We start from the raw sequence: 17929 nt of genomic DNA on the forward strand, positions 1-17929 counted from the left end.
AGAATTTTGCTAGGTCTGTTCCCTGTTTGAGCACGGATCCAGGATTTGTGGACACCCTGGGGAGTGGCTGGAAGTGCATCAGTCTAGAGCCCCTGTCTGCCACAAGAGCCCAGAGAAGCAGGGAAAAGTCAAGCTGTGTTGTGCTCCATGAGTAAGTTCTTGGGTGTTCTAACTCAGAAGCCCACTGGAATTTCCCAGGCACTGGAAGTGCAACCATGTGGCTGCATCATCTGTACAAGGAATCTGGGAGCCTTTGCTGCCTCTTTTTTAGGTCAGGTAGGACAGATTAGTCATGTGTGAGTTTAATGTTGACAGGAGGTAAATGGCAATGAACAATTTAATTCACAGCAGGAAGACGCTTTAGCACTCTGTAAAAAGAGTGGTGGTTTTCTGAAAGAACATTAAACTTGTTCTTTTTTTGTCAGAAAGTTCGTCTACTGAAAGTGGTTCTCAGGTAAAAAAGAGGTGAGAAAATGAACTAGAGGCAATGGACTAAAAAGTGGTTAGAAAAAAGGTAGTCTTTCAATTTCTTTAAAGGACTGTAGGCCTTGATTACTATTGCTTAAAAATCAGTAATGTATAGTTAGAAATAGTTTCTATTATATAGATTGCAGTAAAATGAAATTGGTTTGCTTCATGCTGTTGTCTTTCTACAGTATTCAGTTTAAGTCCTTTGATTTAAGGTTTTTTTTCAGAATCTCACATATATATTTTTATTAATTTAGGTGACTAATTTAGTACCATGCATATTTGGTTACCTGCTGAGGGAAATAAGGGCTACTCATCAGTTTATTCACATTATTTTTAATGCTGCTCTTTAGTTGTAACTGCAGTAGCTACACTTAGCCTTTATATTTTAAAATTCTACCCAAATTTGTATTGGATTTCAGAAATTATTGTCTGAATTACACTTTAACTTACCCTTTCAATAGTTGGGACAGTGCCACAACTAATGTGCTGTTGGTTTTCTATTTTTTTATGTGTTAGCTATTTCCTCTAGCATCCAGATATGACATTCTTCGCTCGCTCTCTTTAAAGAATAGAAATGACTGCACTTTCAGGGGGAAAAAAAGCTGCATGAAAAGATGTTACTAGAAAAATAAAAAGAGTGGTTGAACATGCACAGAAGAATGTAGTCATTTCATCTCCATTTAATTAACATAAGGTTGAAGAATTGTTTCCTGCTTTCATTTTTACCATATGCTATTGTTTAGATAGTTCAATTTTTCTGTTAATTAGAAACAGAAGATAAGGATGGAGATGTGATAATTTGAGTTGGCTTAATAAGCATTTGGGAGTGATCCTCTTTTCCAGTACTTGATTTGCATGTGATGAATTCATTTGTCTATAACTTATGTTTAGTTTTCAAAGCAGTCTTGGGGGCTGTAGGAGGGAAGCTGCAGTTTCTATTGGACTTTATTCGATGTGCAGGGATGTTTTCTACAGGATCAGGTTGACTTATTTGCAATAGATGCACTATGAGTGTGAGGAAACAGGGACCAAAGTTCCTGCATTCAGTGTCAAATTTTCCTTTCAGTTAATGAATTTATCTTCTGGAAGTCTCCTGTATTGTGAATTAAAAATATGTTGGTTGGCAAGAAGATCATGTTCTCTAGTCTGGTTCTTCCATTTTTACTCATATTGCTACTGCTTCTGTTTGCCTTGGTTTTGTAGCTGTGAAAAACCCTGTGTTGTATTAAATCTGGTTTACTTTCATGTTATAAAATCCTGACTCTGTGGATATTAATTCAGGATTTCTACAGTTTTCATTAGATATGTATCATTTAATTTAATTACATACAAATTGCTAGGAACATACTTGCTTCCCTGCCACTAATCTAGTTTAGCTGATCTGCTCTGCTGTGAGAGCTTTTTTTCCTCTCAAGTCTGGTAACTGCTAATGTATAGAATTTTGGAAAAAAAGTGTCAGAACCCTTTCGTAACCATGAACATAAGAACTATAATAAATAGTTAAGTAGGTCTTCCATTTCCTGTGAATCTTCTGTTTCTGCATGGAACAATAGTTCAGCTACCACGAAAAGGATGAAAAGTGATCCTTCTCAGTTTAGCAAAGGTGCTCCTTAGTTCTGTGTTTCAGGAGGGATTAGAGCCACCTGGGATGCGGAGAGTGACAGTTTAGCTCCAAAATGGAACAGGTCTCCTTCCTAAGGAGGAGGAGCAACCTGTCTGCTTGATTTCTTTACCTAAATGCCATGGAAGACAGTAGCTAAACATTTCTCAGTGTGTGCCCTTGGGAGGCTCCACAATACCCCATGCTCCCTGAAATGACAGCTTTGGTTCTGTTCTGCAGCAGCTTGGGCACTTGTTTCTCTGAATATTGCATTTCCTCCTGGCCAGTTGCAATGCCTGAGGCCTTTATTGCAGTTTCTGTAATTTTCTCTGCTAGCGTATGACTTAAAAAGAAAGGCAACATTTTGGTGGTAAACCACCTCAACTCTCTGAGGTTTATTGCAAGGATTAATTTGCCATTATTAATTATCTTTTTATAATTCCTTCAGAATTACATGTATAAAACAATAATGTGAGATTCAATTTCTATAGTTTTCTTTCATAGAAAATTTATTTATAACTGAATGAAAAAATGTGTTACTGTGTTGATAACATCTGTTGATCATACTTCAGTGAATAAGTCTTTGAAAGAATTATTGTCAGTGCTACAGTTGAAACATCCCATAAATGTAGTGAATAATCATAGTTTTGATCCTTTTTTATAAGAAGATGCCTCTGCTTTATATAAAATGATGTTTCAACGCATTTTTTCCAATATAAATGTTAGAAATATTTCTATTCTGTTTAAAGATAAAACAAATGGAAGCTTCGATGAAGAACTGTTAGTTTCTGCAGGCCCCTTTAGATAAGATATATTGTTAATTTTTTAAAAATCCACTAAAATTTACTCTGCCATGTCTATAAAGTAATTTTTACTCAAACTTTGTATTTGATTGGCACATTACCATGTGTTGAGCTTTTATTTCTTAATATGGGCACGCCTTCTCTGTTGCCTTTTAACTGGTAAGGGTTTTTCACCAAAATGAGTATTTCCACTGACTATTTTATTAGATTATAAAGCTACTATGCAATTAAAGTATTGCCAGTTTTATACACATTATTGTTTTTTATTTGTTCTGTTGGTCATAAGTGTACTAATGAAAGAAACGTTTGCAAGATTACAAAAACTGCTTCTCATAGTTCTGTTGTGGGTAAATAAATGTGTGTCTGCCAACTCTTTCAAAAAAAAAAAAACTGAATTCAGAGAGCTGCTCTCGGGACTCCCAGCTGTTGCTAAACAAATAAAGGAAGCACTGTTTCCAGAACAGTGGTGCTGCTCACCTCTCAGCACATTAATGCCAGCACTCCATGGGTGCTGTTGGGACACTTGGTCTGCCATGATCCTTCTTTCATCAGTGGCTATCAAAACTGCATTTCAGACCATAATATTGATACAGACAAATGTGTCACTGCTTTCAAATGTGCCAGGAATTTATTTGTCTAAGTTTTCACTCAAAATGAGGTGTTTCCAACCCTAAGATAACTAATATGGGGCATTTCAACTGCTGTCATCCAGGGCAGGCAGCTGAACACTGCTAGATTTCAATTCCACTTTGATTATAGAGTTTATATACCAGGTTTCAGCTTTTAAGAATAGATTTTTAGGAGATTCCCACCTCTTTTTTTTTTCCTGCTGTCACATTGGTGTGGTTTGCTCCTAGAGAAGTACATTTACAGTTAAATTTGGATCAGTTCTGAATTAGTACTTCTGATTGTCTAAGATCTTATTCAAGCAGCGTGATTATTTTTTTCTTTAGTGAGCTTGTATGAATCTAATCTGAAAGCATTAAGGGAAAAAAAAAGGCCCAGGAAATGTGAGTATCTAAGCCCATGAATATTGTATACTTTAAACTCATTATAATAAATTAGAATGAGTGTTTAATTCGAAGTATATTGTAATGGAATTGCCTGTGAACTATGGTGAAGAGTTGCTTCTGTATAAAAATTGAACTTTCTTCTAATCTATTATGTGTTTCCCTAAGCTATTGAATTTTGACATGGCTGGTAACAAAAGAATTTAAAAGGAAGAGAAATACAGTTTTTTCCTTGTGGACGCCGTGCAATTGTTGTACTGGTTGATACTGCTTCCCCGTGTGTGCTTTATTTGAAATTCACCCCAGGCTATATTAAAAGCAAACTAGGCATAACAGATTGAGCTTTGCTTTGCAGAAGACTTCTAATTAGAGTAACAGATTTGGATGGCCAGAGTGTGATATAAGAAAGGTCTGCATTCATTTTATATACTGTAAATCTTCACGTTATTCTGTCTCCGTAAGATCATGCTATCTTTCATATACTCCTGATGCATGCTCAAGGTAGTTCTATTACAGAGGAGTTAGTGATCACAATGTGTAGGAAATACATGTTTAAATTATGGCTTTTTCCTGTTACTGTGTTAAATAAACATGCAGTAGACTACACAAAATATTACATTAACTTAATGATTGTTACATTAATGATGGAAGCTCTGGTGTTTTTTTTTTTTCCCTCTTTAGGAATAATAAGGTATTTTATTCAACTGCTATTAGGATAGGTTTTATTTGCCGTGGGGATTTTCCAGTATTCATCTCTACAACTTGCTACTCTTCTTTTAAAATATTAAAATAGAAGGCATCTATTCATACTAGTGGAAAACAAAGTTCTTGTTCAACTGTGGTCATTCTGAGGTTAATATTAATAATTAATGTTCCCAGAGGCCAGTTTAGTATAGGATATTAGTTTATGCTGTTTCTTATTTTCAAATGACAAAGTGATGTTTCTTCATATTAAATAAATAAAAATAAATTACCTTTTTTTTTCTGTGTTTGTATTTTCTTTTGAAAAGGCAGTTACATCTTTATTTTTGTTTCATCTTTATTTTTGCCTAATTGACATTTCCTTTAGCTTCCATTTTATGTGTAAAGATAACACAGCCTGTATATCAACTGAATGGCATCAGGGATAATCCAGTATGATCAGTTAAACATAATTCTTTATATTAATGTTTTGAAGTGTGTGTTAAAATATTCAATAAGGTGGATATTTTCATTTTATTGCAAAATTTCCCTAGTGGTCCCTATTCAGTATGTGCTTAAGTATCATCTTTTGTGTTCTGCATAAAATGGGGAAAATACCCAGTTATTTCAGACCTGGGAGCTTTCAGTATTCCAGTTTTTCTAGGATGGTGATTTAAAATGGTACGTAGAGTTAAGCTAAAGATAGTAATAGTTAAATTGGTTGGCATGTTACTGCAATAAGCTGTATTAATACAGATACATGTGGTGATAGAATTCATTGATAATGGCTAATACAAGGGACGCTGAAAATCCATTACTTTTCACAATAGTTAAAAATGTATAATGGCTTCTATTTTTTCTTTCTGTTGTGTACATTTCACTTGTCAGTTAGCAATTAGAGGTTGGATATTTACCATTAGAAGGCAGATTCTTCATTCTGGTCAGCTGACTCTTGCATTTTTAAGGAACATTGAGTGTTGATGTATAATTTATTTGTGGCCTGAAGTCTTAGTCTCACAAAGAAGAACATGAAAAATCCTTGCTAAGGGGCATCTGTTTGTACAAATATAAAGGGACAGAAATGTGCCACTTAAAAGATAGTATTTTGTAAGAAAATGACCCTAAACCCTAAACTTTTTGAAGTTCCTTTACCTTCTGTTAGTCCAGGGCTTTTCCCCCGGAGATTTCACACCTCTTCTTTACATTGTCCCTGCCCTTCTAGATTTTACTGTACAACTGGGTAAGATTGTGAGTGAGGGAAAAAATACACAAAATGAAAATTTGTTAAGAAGGAAATCTTTTTGTTCTTCTTATTGCATAGGTAAAGTACATATTGCATAGGCAAGCTAATACTTCTGCTCTTACATGTTTAAGTGAATAGCAATGAATCTGTTCCCTGAAATCTCAGATAATGCTCTGATCTTTCTGCCATGCTGAATTTCTGTTTGGGTTCCAGGAGTCATCAGAGAATCCAAAAAACCAACACAAAGTTCAAAATATTGCCATATACTGTAACTAAATGTTATATGTGATGAATATAGTTACATGATCTCTTCTTTTAGAAGTGCATCTGTTTTATTCTAAGGGAGGCAGTTGTTCTGTGTAAAATCAAAATGAAGTTATTAGAATTTAGTAACAATATGATAGTTAGTATTCTATAGACAGTGGGGAGAAACATTAAATATTAAAAGCTAATTATAAAAAGGCTTATATTAGAATAAATTCTCAGGTTGTAAACAATCTGTAGGAAATGTCAGAGGAAGAGATTTAGATTTTTTTTCTTGTCACAGAAGTTGCATAGTATGAAAAATATTTATTTCTTGCCATTGGAGTTGAATTAATCTATTTCTCATGAGATATCCCTGATACAGAAAGCTCACTCCTAAAAAATTAGTAACCTTTGCTAAGAATAAAGGAAATAAGACTGAAAGAAATTAAAGCAAATTTTCTTAGACTCTCTCATTTGGTTTAACAAAAAGTAACATTTTAAGTGTTACTGTATTTGTTTTTATTTACTGCAATATCACTTTCTTGTTGATAAATATTAGGCATCTACAAGTATTTCTCAGTAAAATAATTTGAATAACATTTTTAGTATAATAAATCTACTCACTGCATGAAAGCAACAGGCTCTCTCTAATTAAAAAGCAAAAAGGAAAAAATGAAAGTTACAGGCTATTGAAACTGAGATTAAAATAACATGCTGTTAGTGTTTGTGGAAGCTATAGTGCTGACTGTAAAGTCTCATAGCTCTTCTGGATAGTGTAAATAATATTTTCTCTACTCTCATAATCCTGGTACAGTAGAGAGCAGTGGGTGAAATGTAATTACTTCCTAAGAAAGATGGGCTGCAGTATACCATTTGTGCAGTGGGCAAAGGAGGTATTAGTAGATGATGAACAACGAATTAGATGATAGGATAAGAGAAAAGCAGAAGAATAAGGGAGGAGAAGGGGGAGAAAGCAGTCAACTACAGCAATTGCTTCAGAAGTGAGGTTTAGGGTAGCTCTTTGAGCACAAATCATTGACCACGAGGTGTGTCAGTGTCTGTATAGGGAAGGTAAAACATGCTTTCATATACTGATTTATTTTCTTTGGGGTGTAGAACTTTTCCTGGTTTCTTTCTTACAGCATAAAAATTCTAATTGGTGTTTTTGAAAAGGAAAAAGATGTGTATCTTAAGATACAGTGCACTGAGATATTATGTACTGCTTCAATATTTTATTGGCTTCCTGATACTAATTCTTGACATTCCGAAGAGGAATGTCCCACAGTTACCTCAGACTGTAAACAACTTTCTTTTAATAAGAAATTCTTAGGCTGTATGTGGTAACAAATAATTCATTCCCAAATTGTTTTTTGGAAGAAAAAGTTATTTCCCTTTTCTGCATTTTATACACATACATACACACAAATATGTATATATATGCTTACTAGGTTACACCTATTTTCCAGATAGTACTAATGATGATATAACCTAACTGTGGTTTTTACCAGTGCCTCAGGAGGTTTTTCAGAAGTGCCTCCAACCTTTATAGTGCTGTAGTTTTATCACTTGTGTATCATATTCAGCATTGTTATCTGGCTGTGTATGTAGTGAAAAACAGATGAAAGAAGGACGTGTGATGGGTTTTAGTGTGTATTCATGAAATAACTTTGTTTTAAAGTTTATAGAACGGGAAAACTTCATGGCATATAGGTCTACATATCAAATAATAAAGAGAGGGCAGTTTTCTAGCTCTTTTTGTAAAATCAGGACATTTTTCTCATAAAGTTAAGAGAAACTTCTGCCTGTTAAGCTAGGTTCGAAGGTAAATTCAGTTCCAGTAGGTACTGCTCACAAAAAACGTTGTGACCAAATTTGAACTGTCTGAAAGGAATCACACTTGCTGAGGATGAGTAAAATAAAACACACAGAAAGCTAAGTGCATGTTTTCTTCTCTTTTTGTCATTGCTCTGTTGTTCTCAGCCTCTTCCCTCCTTGTTCAGCAGAACTGTAGTGCATGGATACACTTTTGTGAAACAATTTTTTTATCACTGTGAGTTTTGACTCAAATAAGGAGTTACTCTTTGTCCAACGCTATTTCAAAATCCTTACGCAAGGTAGTAAATAGCAAGGGAGGCCATACTGGCATGTTAACTGGTTTGGAAGATTGATGGAGATCATCACGGTACATGGAGCTGTGAGAGTTTTTCAATCAATGTTGCAGTATTCAAATGCTCACAGATTTCAGCTGAGTCATTCCAGCTAGACATAAAAAGCTCCTGGCAATGCTGGATGTCAGATACTTCATCAAGTGTCTTGGCTTCTGGGAAATAAAAATAGGTGAGTGGAATAAGGACCAAGCCCCAGTTAAAAAAAAAAAAAAAAACTATATGTAGGAGTTAGGATGCTGTAAGTAAAAATACCTGATTTGAAAGGTTTCTGCTTTTAAATAATTTTGATTTTGGAGATCAGTAAGATAATTAGCCTGCATATGGTCAAAAGGAAGGGTTTGAACTTTACTGCTCTGAATATTGCATCTTAGTAGTTAGTTGGTTATAAACATCCCAGGCCGTTCCACTAAGAAATTAATTGACTGTCCTTTCTGCTTGGTATCTTAGACCTGTCTGACTTCTTATATGCTTCAAGAAGCCACCCTTCCTATCCATGGTTGCTTCTGCAGACCATGCTGTTTTGTATGAGGTTATCTGGACTAGTTTCTTACTCTTCTTGCAGGGTCATGCATGGATTCATGAAATACCACTCCCTCCGCAGGAAAATTCTGAATATCCCAAATGAAGAGCAAAATTGAAATGACAGGGTCTCCCATGCTGCTATTGTCTTTTTTTTTGGCAGAACTCAAGTATAAAATATTAGTATTGTGGTTACAAATATATTTACCTATCCTGGATGATTTTTAATACATATTTATTTCAAAGGAGTTATTAAACTTCTGTATACATTTTTAATCTTCTATAACACAACTGTACTTATGTTGTAAATTGAAACCAGTTGTTTTTGGTTTTGTAACTCAATAAGCATCTCTCTAACCACAGGAGAGGGTTATCACCTTCAGAGAGTCAGGTAGACAGAACTCCTAGAACTAAGACTGTAAAAGTTATGGAAGATTTTTCTATGTCAAACATAAAGACATATTTTTTCCTTAAGCAGGCAGTTTCTGCTTCTTTTAACTATCAAAGAGCTATTAAATTGAAGTGCTTCAGTTCCCTTTTGGGGAGTATTTTATAGTAATTTATACAGAGCTTGGTAATCTCTTTGATTTGACAGTGGGCCAGTATTTTTTTCTGATGGTTTTAACCTATTCTTTAAAACTGCATGATTCACCGCTACTGATGTTCCAAGCCCCTTGCAGATGTCTGAACCTGTAGCTGGGCTCTGAAGTGCCACAGATGTGCTGCTCACACCAGCCTAGGTTAGGAGACAGGACAAACTGGTACTCTCTAAAGAAGCCTGTAACTGAGGAAGCCAAAATTTGTGTGGTGGGTTTGCTACACACCGTGTGGGGCCACATTTGACGTGTGAAACTACCTCTAACCACAAATAAATGCTGTAGCTGCATATGATGGAAATCTGAGGAGGCTCAGCAGCACCTGTGTCATTCTGACTTCATGGGAATCTACCTGTACCCAGCTGGCAACACCTGTGGCCCTTTTCTGTACAGAAATTAGTAGTTTGTGTCAATTGCATTTGGAATTTTGTTGTTTCCCCAAATATGTGATCGGTTGAAAAAGTCGCCCTTTCATATATGATAAGATGAACAAATGCACTAATCCAGGAAATTAATAATTATTTGGGTTTCTCCCTCTTTGACCACTACCTTTTTGTTGTGTACTATATGCCTGATAGTATAACAATAGATTCCAGTGCATCTGACAATTCTAATGTTTACTTTATGTCAGTAAAAAGTTGGATTCATTTACTTAGTCCATCCCTTTGAAAGAGACACTGGTCTGTACATCTGTCAAACTTTTTTTGGTTTATTAAGTAACTTCATTAGTAAAATAGAATTTTTAAATTTTCCTAGACAGATTTCTCATGATCTAGTAGATAACGAGCTTTTATTTTTTTGATGCTCAATTTAATTCCATTGCTTGTATTTAATTGGAATCCATATCTTGTTAGGTTCTCTTTTCTTTCTACATGATTGCCTAGTAGTATTTATTTTTTACTGAATGTTTGTATTTAGGCTTAATTTTTCAAAATATAATAGTTCCTGATTTACAGGCTATGTCTAATGCTTATTCCAACAGATATATTTCCTCCCTCTCCCTCTCTCCCCCTTCTTTCTCCTTCTCTTCTTTCCTTCTTTCTTTTTATTTATTTGCCCTTACTGTTGCTTGCAGCTATTCTTAATTTGATATTATCTGGAAATGTAATTAAATTCCTGCTTGATTTTTCCCTAAGATCATTAACAAAGCTGTTAAATGAAAACACGCAACTCCAGTTTGTTGCCCTATGTTATATTACCATCTCAGAAATTTCTTAGCCATGATTCTTTAAGCAGGAAGATTTTAAATGTTTAGCAGATGACTAGTTGGACTTCAGTTACTTTATAACATTAGCCTGCAACAAATGCTAAAATGAATGTAACATTAAATGGCAAAGAGGATCCTGTCTTCCTAAAGTATGATGGCAGAATAGTTTTTTGTGCAGAAATATTTCAGAATAATAGCCAGGTGCTGTTGTAGATGTCGGTAATGTGCTTACCACAAGGTGCAGTAAACCCATAGCTCTGCAATAGTTTTCTAATAATTTTTTCTTCCTGTCTTTAGATTAAGCACAGGAACGTGTTTTCTGCACCTCCTATAAACTTTGAATCCTGGTAGGACAAGAACATTCAGATCCATAGGGAGTCAGTTCTATACAGGAGTGAACACACTTCCACAGGGAGTGACCAGAGGCAGAGGGGCTGTTTCTAAATACAGAACTCTGGATTTTCCAGGGAAAGGACATTCTTGTAACAAACAGATGACTTCATGAGATGTCGTAAGGTTTTAATAGAAGAAAAAGGATAGAGTTCAGTATGTGATGAACTTGGAGCCCCTGGACTTACTAACATCTCTTCCTTGATTCAGCCCAACTGTGAAATTCTGCCATGGTGAATATGCATGTGACGTGTGAGTTCATCCAGTTCCCAAAAGCTATGGAAGTCCTGTCCTATCTCCTGCTATCAATATGAGATATAATCATGATCCTTCATCAGCACTGTCATCTCTTTTCTTCCTTCAACATCTCCTACTTTGGATACCCCACCATAATTCTATGAAAATTCCATCACTTTCTTATTTTTCTTGTGATGAAAAAAGTGCAAAATATTTTCTTCCACATATAGGTTTTATTTTTGAGTGAGAAAACTACTGTGGATTTTAAGTTATAGTGACAAAAACCAGGACAGAGGTTCAGTTTATTTACCGTCTTGTTAATTTACAGGAAGTGAATAGGTAATTTTATTCCTCTAAATTTCTATATATAATTCTCTGCAATGTATTAGTCACATGAAATTTCTTCCATATTTCTGTAAGCTAACTGCGGATCGTACTTAGCTCTCTAGGACAATTAGTAAATTGTTCCTCATCTTCATTTTCATTCATCATATTTTATTATAGTTACAGAACAGGCTATTTTGAAAATACTGAAATATTCCAAGATGCCACTAAGTATTTGTTGGTAATCCTTGATTAAATGTAGAGATTGTAAAGTACAAATTAGAATTTTTTTTCTCTGACTGGAAAATTATGAATTAGTGAGTTATTACTGTATATCTTTGTCAATGTTTTCCATTGCTAAGAATGTTTGGTTGGCATATGCTACCTGTGCCATCCATTTAAATTTTTTTCTCCCTAAATAAGAAACATCCCCAGATAAATAATTGCCTTAAAATGTGGCTGACTTTTCTCCCTTTGCTAGTGGCTTTCTTTGAGATTTCTCTAAAAAATGCAGGAGGTTTCATTCTTTCACTTTTTTAGCCACTCAGTTTAGGGCTGCAGCACAGTCCTGTTGTCCAGCCCTGCTAGATTCTGCTACTTCTCTGCTCTGTCTTTTCCTTGTGATTTCTAATTAGACCTAATGTATTTGGTTTCTCTCTTATTCCTTGTGTATTATTTTCATGAATATGTAGTGTCTTGTACCTTAATTATGCTGGATGCTTCATTTCTTTGTAGCCTGATTATTACCTTTACCTTTTTTTACCTTCATTAATAAAGTGTTTCAGGATCTAGTTCCTATAAAATACTTTATCTACTGGAAAATCATGAACATTAGTCCATGCTTATCTGTTACTTCTAAAATCTTAATCCATGCCTATCCGCTGTAGGAGCAAAAGTAAATTTAAGTGATGGAAGTGCATGTAGAGATAACTTAAACTACACCTAGTGTTGCATACCCCCTTATTGGTTCTGGCTATTGAAAAAGCAGTAGAGTTGCTACCTGTCCCAGATGAACTTTGATATTGATACTCACCTGTGGCAAAGTACTTAAATCTAGCCTGAGAAGACTTTGAAATATTACCTTTTTCATTAGGATTTGAAGAACCCTGCAAATATTGTATTATTGTGCTATTTTATTTCATTCTAATGAAAAAAGGTGGGAAAAAGTGACTCATATCATAATCATGCTTTTGAATTTTTTGATTTCTTGTGCACTTGCAGTGTTTTTCAATTCCATATGCTCTGCTTTGCATTATTAGTCATTTGAACTTAATCCATCATGATATTAACACTAGAAAATGGCTTTGTTTAATAGAATGGAAAGTTTATTTTCTAAAAACCTTAATCATCAGAAAATCAGTGATAGAAGCTACTCTGCTTTAGACATTCTCTTTAAATCCAGCATGCAGCCTTTTTTATCACTGATGTATAATGGACAAGGGAATATGACCTTTGACCATATCTGGTCTGCCTCTTTAGATGATTCCAGTTTTGTAAACAAATTAAACCAGTATTTAATGCTTCTGTACAGAGAAATCAATTACATTTTGACATTATACTATATAATAAGATACAATAACAGAATTATTATAGAATAAATAGAATAAGGAAGACATTAATTGAAAACTAAATTCAGAATTAAGAACTAAATTGAGTGATCGGCCCGGTCTAAAAGGGCAAGGACACTCATTGTAACAAGACTTATGTTATCACACATGATAAAATAAAGCCATGATATTATACTAACTTGCACTTGTTATCAAAATTTTGTTCTCTACTGTTGTATCTCATTTTAGTTGCCTCTGTGAATGATGCAGTGGAAATTTTTGCTTGAAAATGGTATTTTTCATCCTCTGAATAATACAATCTACTTATATAACTGGTTGTGGAAATGGATGGCATTGTGATTGTAATTTAAGTCCACTGTAATTTTATCAAGCACAAAATGTAAACTTGTGTTTTGGTACAACTTTGATAATGCATTTTTGGACACTTAGTTTCCCCTGTAATTCAGTTAATATCAAAGAGACTTTTCAGGACTATTACAAACTGTACATGTTTCTTAAATGTACCAATATTTGTGCTTACGTCCTGTAAAGTTTCTCTCAAAATCCAAGAGCTTAGGGATGGTTGCATGGAACCCAGCGGGGGTGTTATTCCTCTGTCTATCCTGTCATTAAGGATTTCTAGAAAGTATATTTCATTTTCTAGTTCCTCTAATACTGTAGATCTCCAGGAAGTTGCCTATCATCCACTGCGAGGACTGTCCAGACCTTTAGTTTTTCACTAAAATAGGCACACAAAAGAAATTGGATTGCAAACCTTTGTTTCAAGAGAGGAAGAAAAAAAAAAGAATTAGACATTTTGTTCAGCATATTACATGTAATCAGCAGTGCACAGGAAAAATTGGTTATAAAAGTCTACAGTAATATCAGTATATAGAGGGCTGTTATAGACCAAAATTACTGTGATGCCATTTTCATCAAAATAACTATTCAGAAGAATACAGGCAATAACTATTAAGTTCTAAAACAGTTGAGAAACAATGCAGATAAAAACCATTTAGATGCTGCTGATAGGAATGTTTCTGTTCCAGGACCAGGCATTGTGAAGACAACCTCAGAAACAGGAAAAAGGAAGGAGGAATAGATGATGCAGCAATTTATTACTTCATTTCCATCTTCATAGACTACTACTTTGATTCTCCTCAGAAAGTGCTCATTGTCTACTATTACCTTCTTTATCTTTCTTAAAATTGCTGGTACAGACAACTTGCCCTGCTAGGAAAATGGAGGGCACACAGTAGCCTACCAAAATAAAACTCAGACATAAAAGTTTCCCAATGTGTCAGTAGATCTGTACAGTCCCTTGAGTCATATCTGGGTGGCAAACAGTAAATAAGTTGACAGTTGTGTTCAGCTACTGAATACAATTTTTGGGAGTTGTTTTGTTACTTTTCCTCTTTTGAGTTCATTTTGCAAAAATTTTAAGTCCTTCACTTGAGTGCGAAGTGCTTTATAAAGAGTAATTGAAGGACACCAATGCTGTGACGTGGGTAAAGTTGCTTATTTTTATCGTTGAGAGGAACTGAGCAACATCCAAAACTGTGGATGGCAAGCAGAGCACCTGACATTATTGAGAAATCACTACTCTATCCAACTTGGAGTTTCTCTGGTTTGCCAGCACCATCTGTGGAGATGAAGATGGGACTTGCATTATATATGAGAAACTGAGAGAACTTATTAGCATTGTAGTTAATATTACTCCAATATTTTCGTAATAGCTAAAATAATGTAAAGAAATAATTAAATCAAAGTTAAAAGGGGGAAGAAAACACAGAATGCATGAAAGGGTGTTCTTCTAACCCTCTAATATTTTCCCAGTCTGTTACTAGGCACATGTTATTTGCTGTACTCTCCACATACAGCAGAATTAGCATATGTATATCAAGAAGGTTCTGAAATAGATTTAGGCACTACTGTGTTTTGATTTAGACACTACTGGAAATTACATCAGGTGTATGAAGGTTAGGTAGTATCTTACAGTTCACAAAAAAACCCCAGCAATTTATTTTGTAGTTTCACTTCCTACCCCTTTTTTTTGTATTTAGGTAATAGACTATTTTCATTGAATTTAATGTGCAGAGGAGATAAACTGATCCTGTTCACTAATTAATTGCTTGCTTTTATCACCTTAGAGTATTTTAACTGCGTGATCCAGGGACTGAATATAAAATGGCTAATTAGTTCAGTGAGGCAGTTTGTGCTGCTGGTTTAGTAATGAGGAGTTTGCTCTCTAGTTTTGATTTGCTTTAACTCATAGAATGGCATTGCAATGCTAGGTAGTACTTGCTCTGCAGATCCTGTGGGGTGTGGGTGGGAAGGGGGGAGGGAGTTTAAGAATGTCCTTAGAGAAAGCTTTAGTAGGTTTATGTCTTTACTGACAGATGTGAATCCAGGTGGTAACAACTCCCAGTACAGAGAAATTGCCTCTACTTCCTCCTTGAACTGGCTCTTGAATTTTTAGCAGAAGTTCTATGACCTCTCCCTTAGAGTTTCAGCAGATTCGACCCATATTTGAGATCCCTAGGAGATGTCCTGTTTGTACTTACAGGGACTGCACAGCAGTGCTTAAAAAGGACATTTCCAAATTACACACTAGTTTTTACTTGTTAATAGCTGGAGGGAAGAAACTTTGTTTCTAGCAGTACTAGGAACTTAGATAATATTGGTATTAAAATAGTGAGAGTCAGCTTCTCTTTTACTAAGGAACTTACTCTGTAGCAGCTCAGTGTAATGTGTGCCCAATTCGTAGAGCTTTCACAATATAAATAAAGAATATTTTCTTGCTTCCTATGTTAAAGACAGATACTGATTTTATGGAATTACTGCTTTAAGTAGAAAATACTTTATGAGAAAAAAAAATCCCAGAGACACCTAATTTCATGCAATTATCTCTGTATTTCTTCAGGATGATGGCTTTAGGGAACATTAGGGAGAAGGAAGAGAAAGCAAATAGAACACACTGGTTTTTCAGGGGAAAGAAGACAAATAGACTGTAGTTGATTTTGGTGGAGTTTTTAGTTTGAAGGGCTGGTGTGCAGGGGTTTGGTTGTCGTTTTTTGGGAGTTTGTTGTTTACTTATTTGATTTGGTTTTTTTAATGTTCATGTAGAAGGAGTCATGATTTTCTATATAATACTTAACACTGATGTAATCTTTAATGTTGTCTTCTCTTAGTTGATTTTGGTCATCAGACCTCTGTATTTACATTTTCATGTTTCCCCTAACTCATGTTGTTCATCTTACATATGGAGTGAAACTCCACTTTGGATTTCTTAAGGAAGGTAAAGAAGTAAAGGGTCTTTATAAACTCTTTAACATTATTATCCTAGAACTCCTATCTGTAGAAAACAGAAATTAATTATAATTATGGAAACTGGAAGAAAACTAATGTCATAATTTATTATTTTAAAGTAATGGGAGTAATAGTTGCTGATGCCATTTTCTGTAATAAATCATATTTAAGCATCTTCTGTGTTTTTCTCTTAGGTCTAGACTCAAAAATAAGAGCATCCTTTTAAAGGAAGCTGTCAGACATAATGAAGAACAGTGAAGAATTTATTTGAAAAATACTGAAAAATCTTTACCAAACCCTCAGAATAATAGTAAAAAAAACCCAAAAGCTGAGGTACCCCTAGCTTTCAGTGTAACTGTTCATAAAATGCTTTTAAGCATGCAAATACATATAAAAATTATCTGTAAAATTAAGCAACACATCACTAAGGATATGAAACAGATGTAAAATTACAGTAGAAATACTAACAAGATAATCAAACATTGTGACATTTGTATGCCTAAGGAATGAAATTATCACATCCAAAATATTTTCTAAATAAGAGAAAGAGCATATCATACACAGGATGATAGAAGGCAAATTTGCTTGTGTCAGAAGTAAATATATGAAGTGCTCACAAGACTTTATTAAGAGAAATGATGTATTGAAAGTAATACAGAGTATTATAGCATAAAAAATTAGAGAGTTTTAGCTAAAAGCATAAAGAGGTGTTAATACTGTGAGACTCAAAACGTGCAAACGTTTAATTTGTTATTTGTGGTGTTAATTTACATATATCCTGAACAGAGTGTCACAGTCTTTATGAACTTCCACAAATACCAGCTGATTTTCATGGAAGTGTTTTAGTCAGTTTTCAGTAGGGATGAAATCTTTTTCTCTAGGTGATTCTGAATGAAAAAGAAAATTCATAAATTCTATATACAAAGCTGACAAAAATTATGCAAACTGAGTGTAGTCTTTGTTTATAATGTGAATATTATTTACGATCCACTTTCCCTAATAATCAGACTTATGCATGAGGAATAAACTTAAGGCAGCTCAGTATGCAGATTTTTCTTAACCTGAGTCAATATGTTTAAATGCTAGGTCATACTTCAGGTAGGGGGATGCCTGTGCTTTCAGTTAACTGTAAATTTTCTTTGAGATAGAACCTCATTACTTTTTCCATTCCTTACGTGCATCAGTTGCAAAATCTAGACTATATTGAGTAACATTATAAAAACTAATTACTGAAGTATGATTGGAACCTAAGTCATAAATTCTTGAAGTATCCATTGGGATACTTTTTACACACTTGAGTATAAACCATAACAATTTGATTTTGTTTTACAGCTCACTTGCTTTAACCAATGTAGCTGTATATAACGATACCACCACGTGCTAACATCAAACTATGTAACATGGTGCACACTGACTGTTTTATGCATTTGTGCACATCTTCAGATGGTGCCTGTGAGTTCAGATTTGTTTTTTAGTGGTCCGTCTTCTCAAGTCACACAAATAACTTCGTTTGTATCACTCAAGCTCTAGAGCTGTTAATGTTCTTGGTGGCAGAAAATCTGCATGATTCAAATATGT

General features: G+C 34.6%; 1 protein-coding gene across 6 annotated transcripts in view; it reads left to right on the forward strand.

Annotated features, from left to right (window-relative positions):
* Nucleotides 1-17929, forward strand: part of FER (FER tyrosine kinase) — a 163286-nt gene that overhangs the window by 127952 nt on the left and 17405 nt on the right. The window contains exon 17 of one of the 6 annotated variants that reach the window (XM_053968885.1): nt 988-1090. The exons of 4 other annotated variants lie outside the window; for them this stretch is intronic. In XM_053968885.1, coding sequence (XP_053824860.1) covers nt 988-1000 — 13 coding nt within the window. In that variant the 3' untranslated portion in view covers nt 1001-1090. Of the gene's footprint in view, nt 1-987; nt 1091-14091; nt 14334-17929 lie in introns of those variants that run through there. One more of the 6 variants, XM_053968884.1, reaches the window with a different exon arrangement.

This window comes from Vidua chalybeata, chromosome Z (assembly GCF_026979565.1).
Source record: "Vidua chalybeata isolate OUT-0048 chromosome Z, bVidCha1 merged haplotype, whole genome shotgun sequence".
NCBI lineage: Eukaryota > Metazoa > Chordata > Aves > Passeriformes > Viduidae > Vidua > Vidua chalybeata.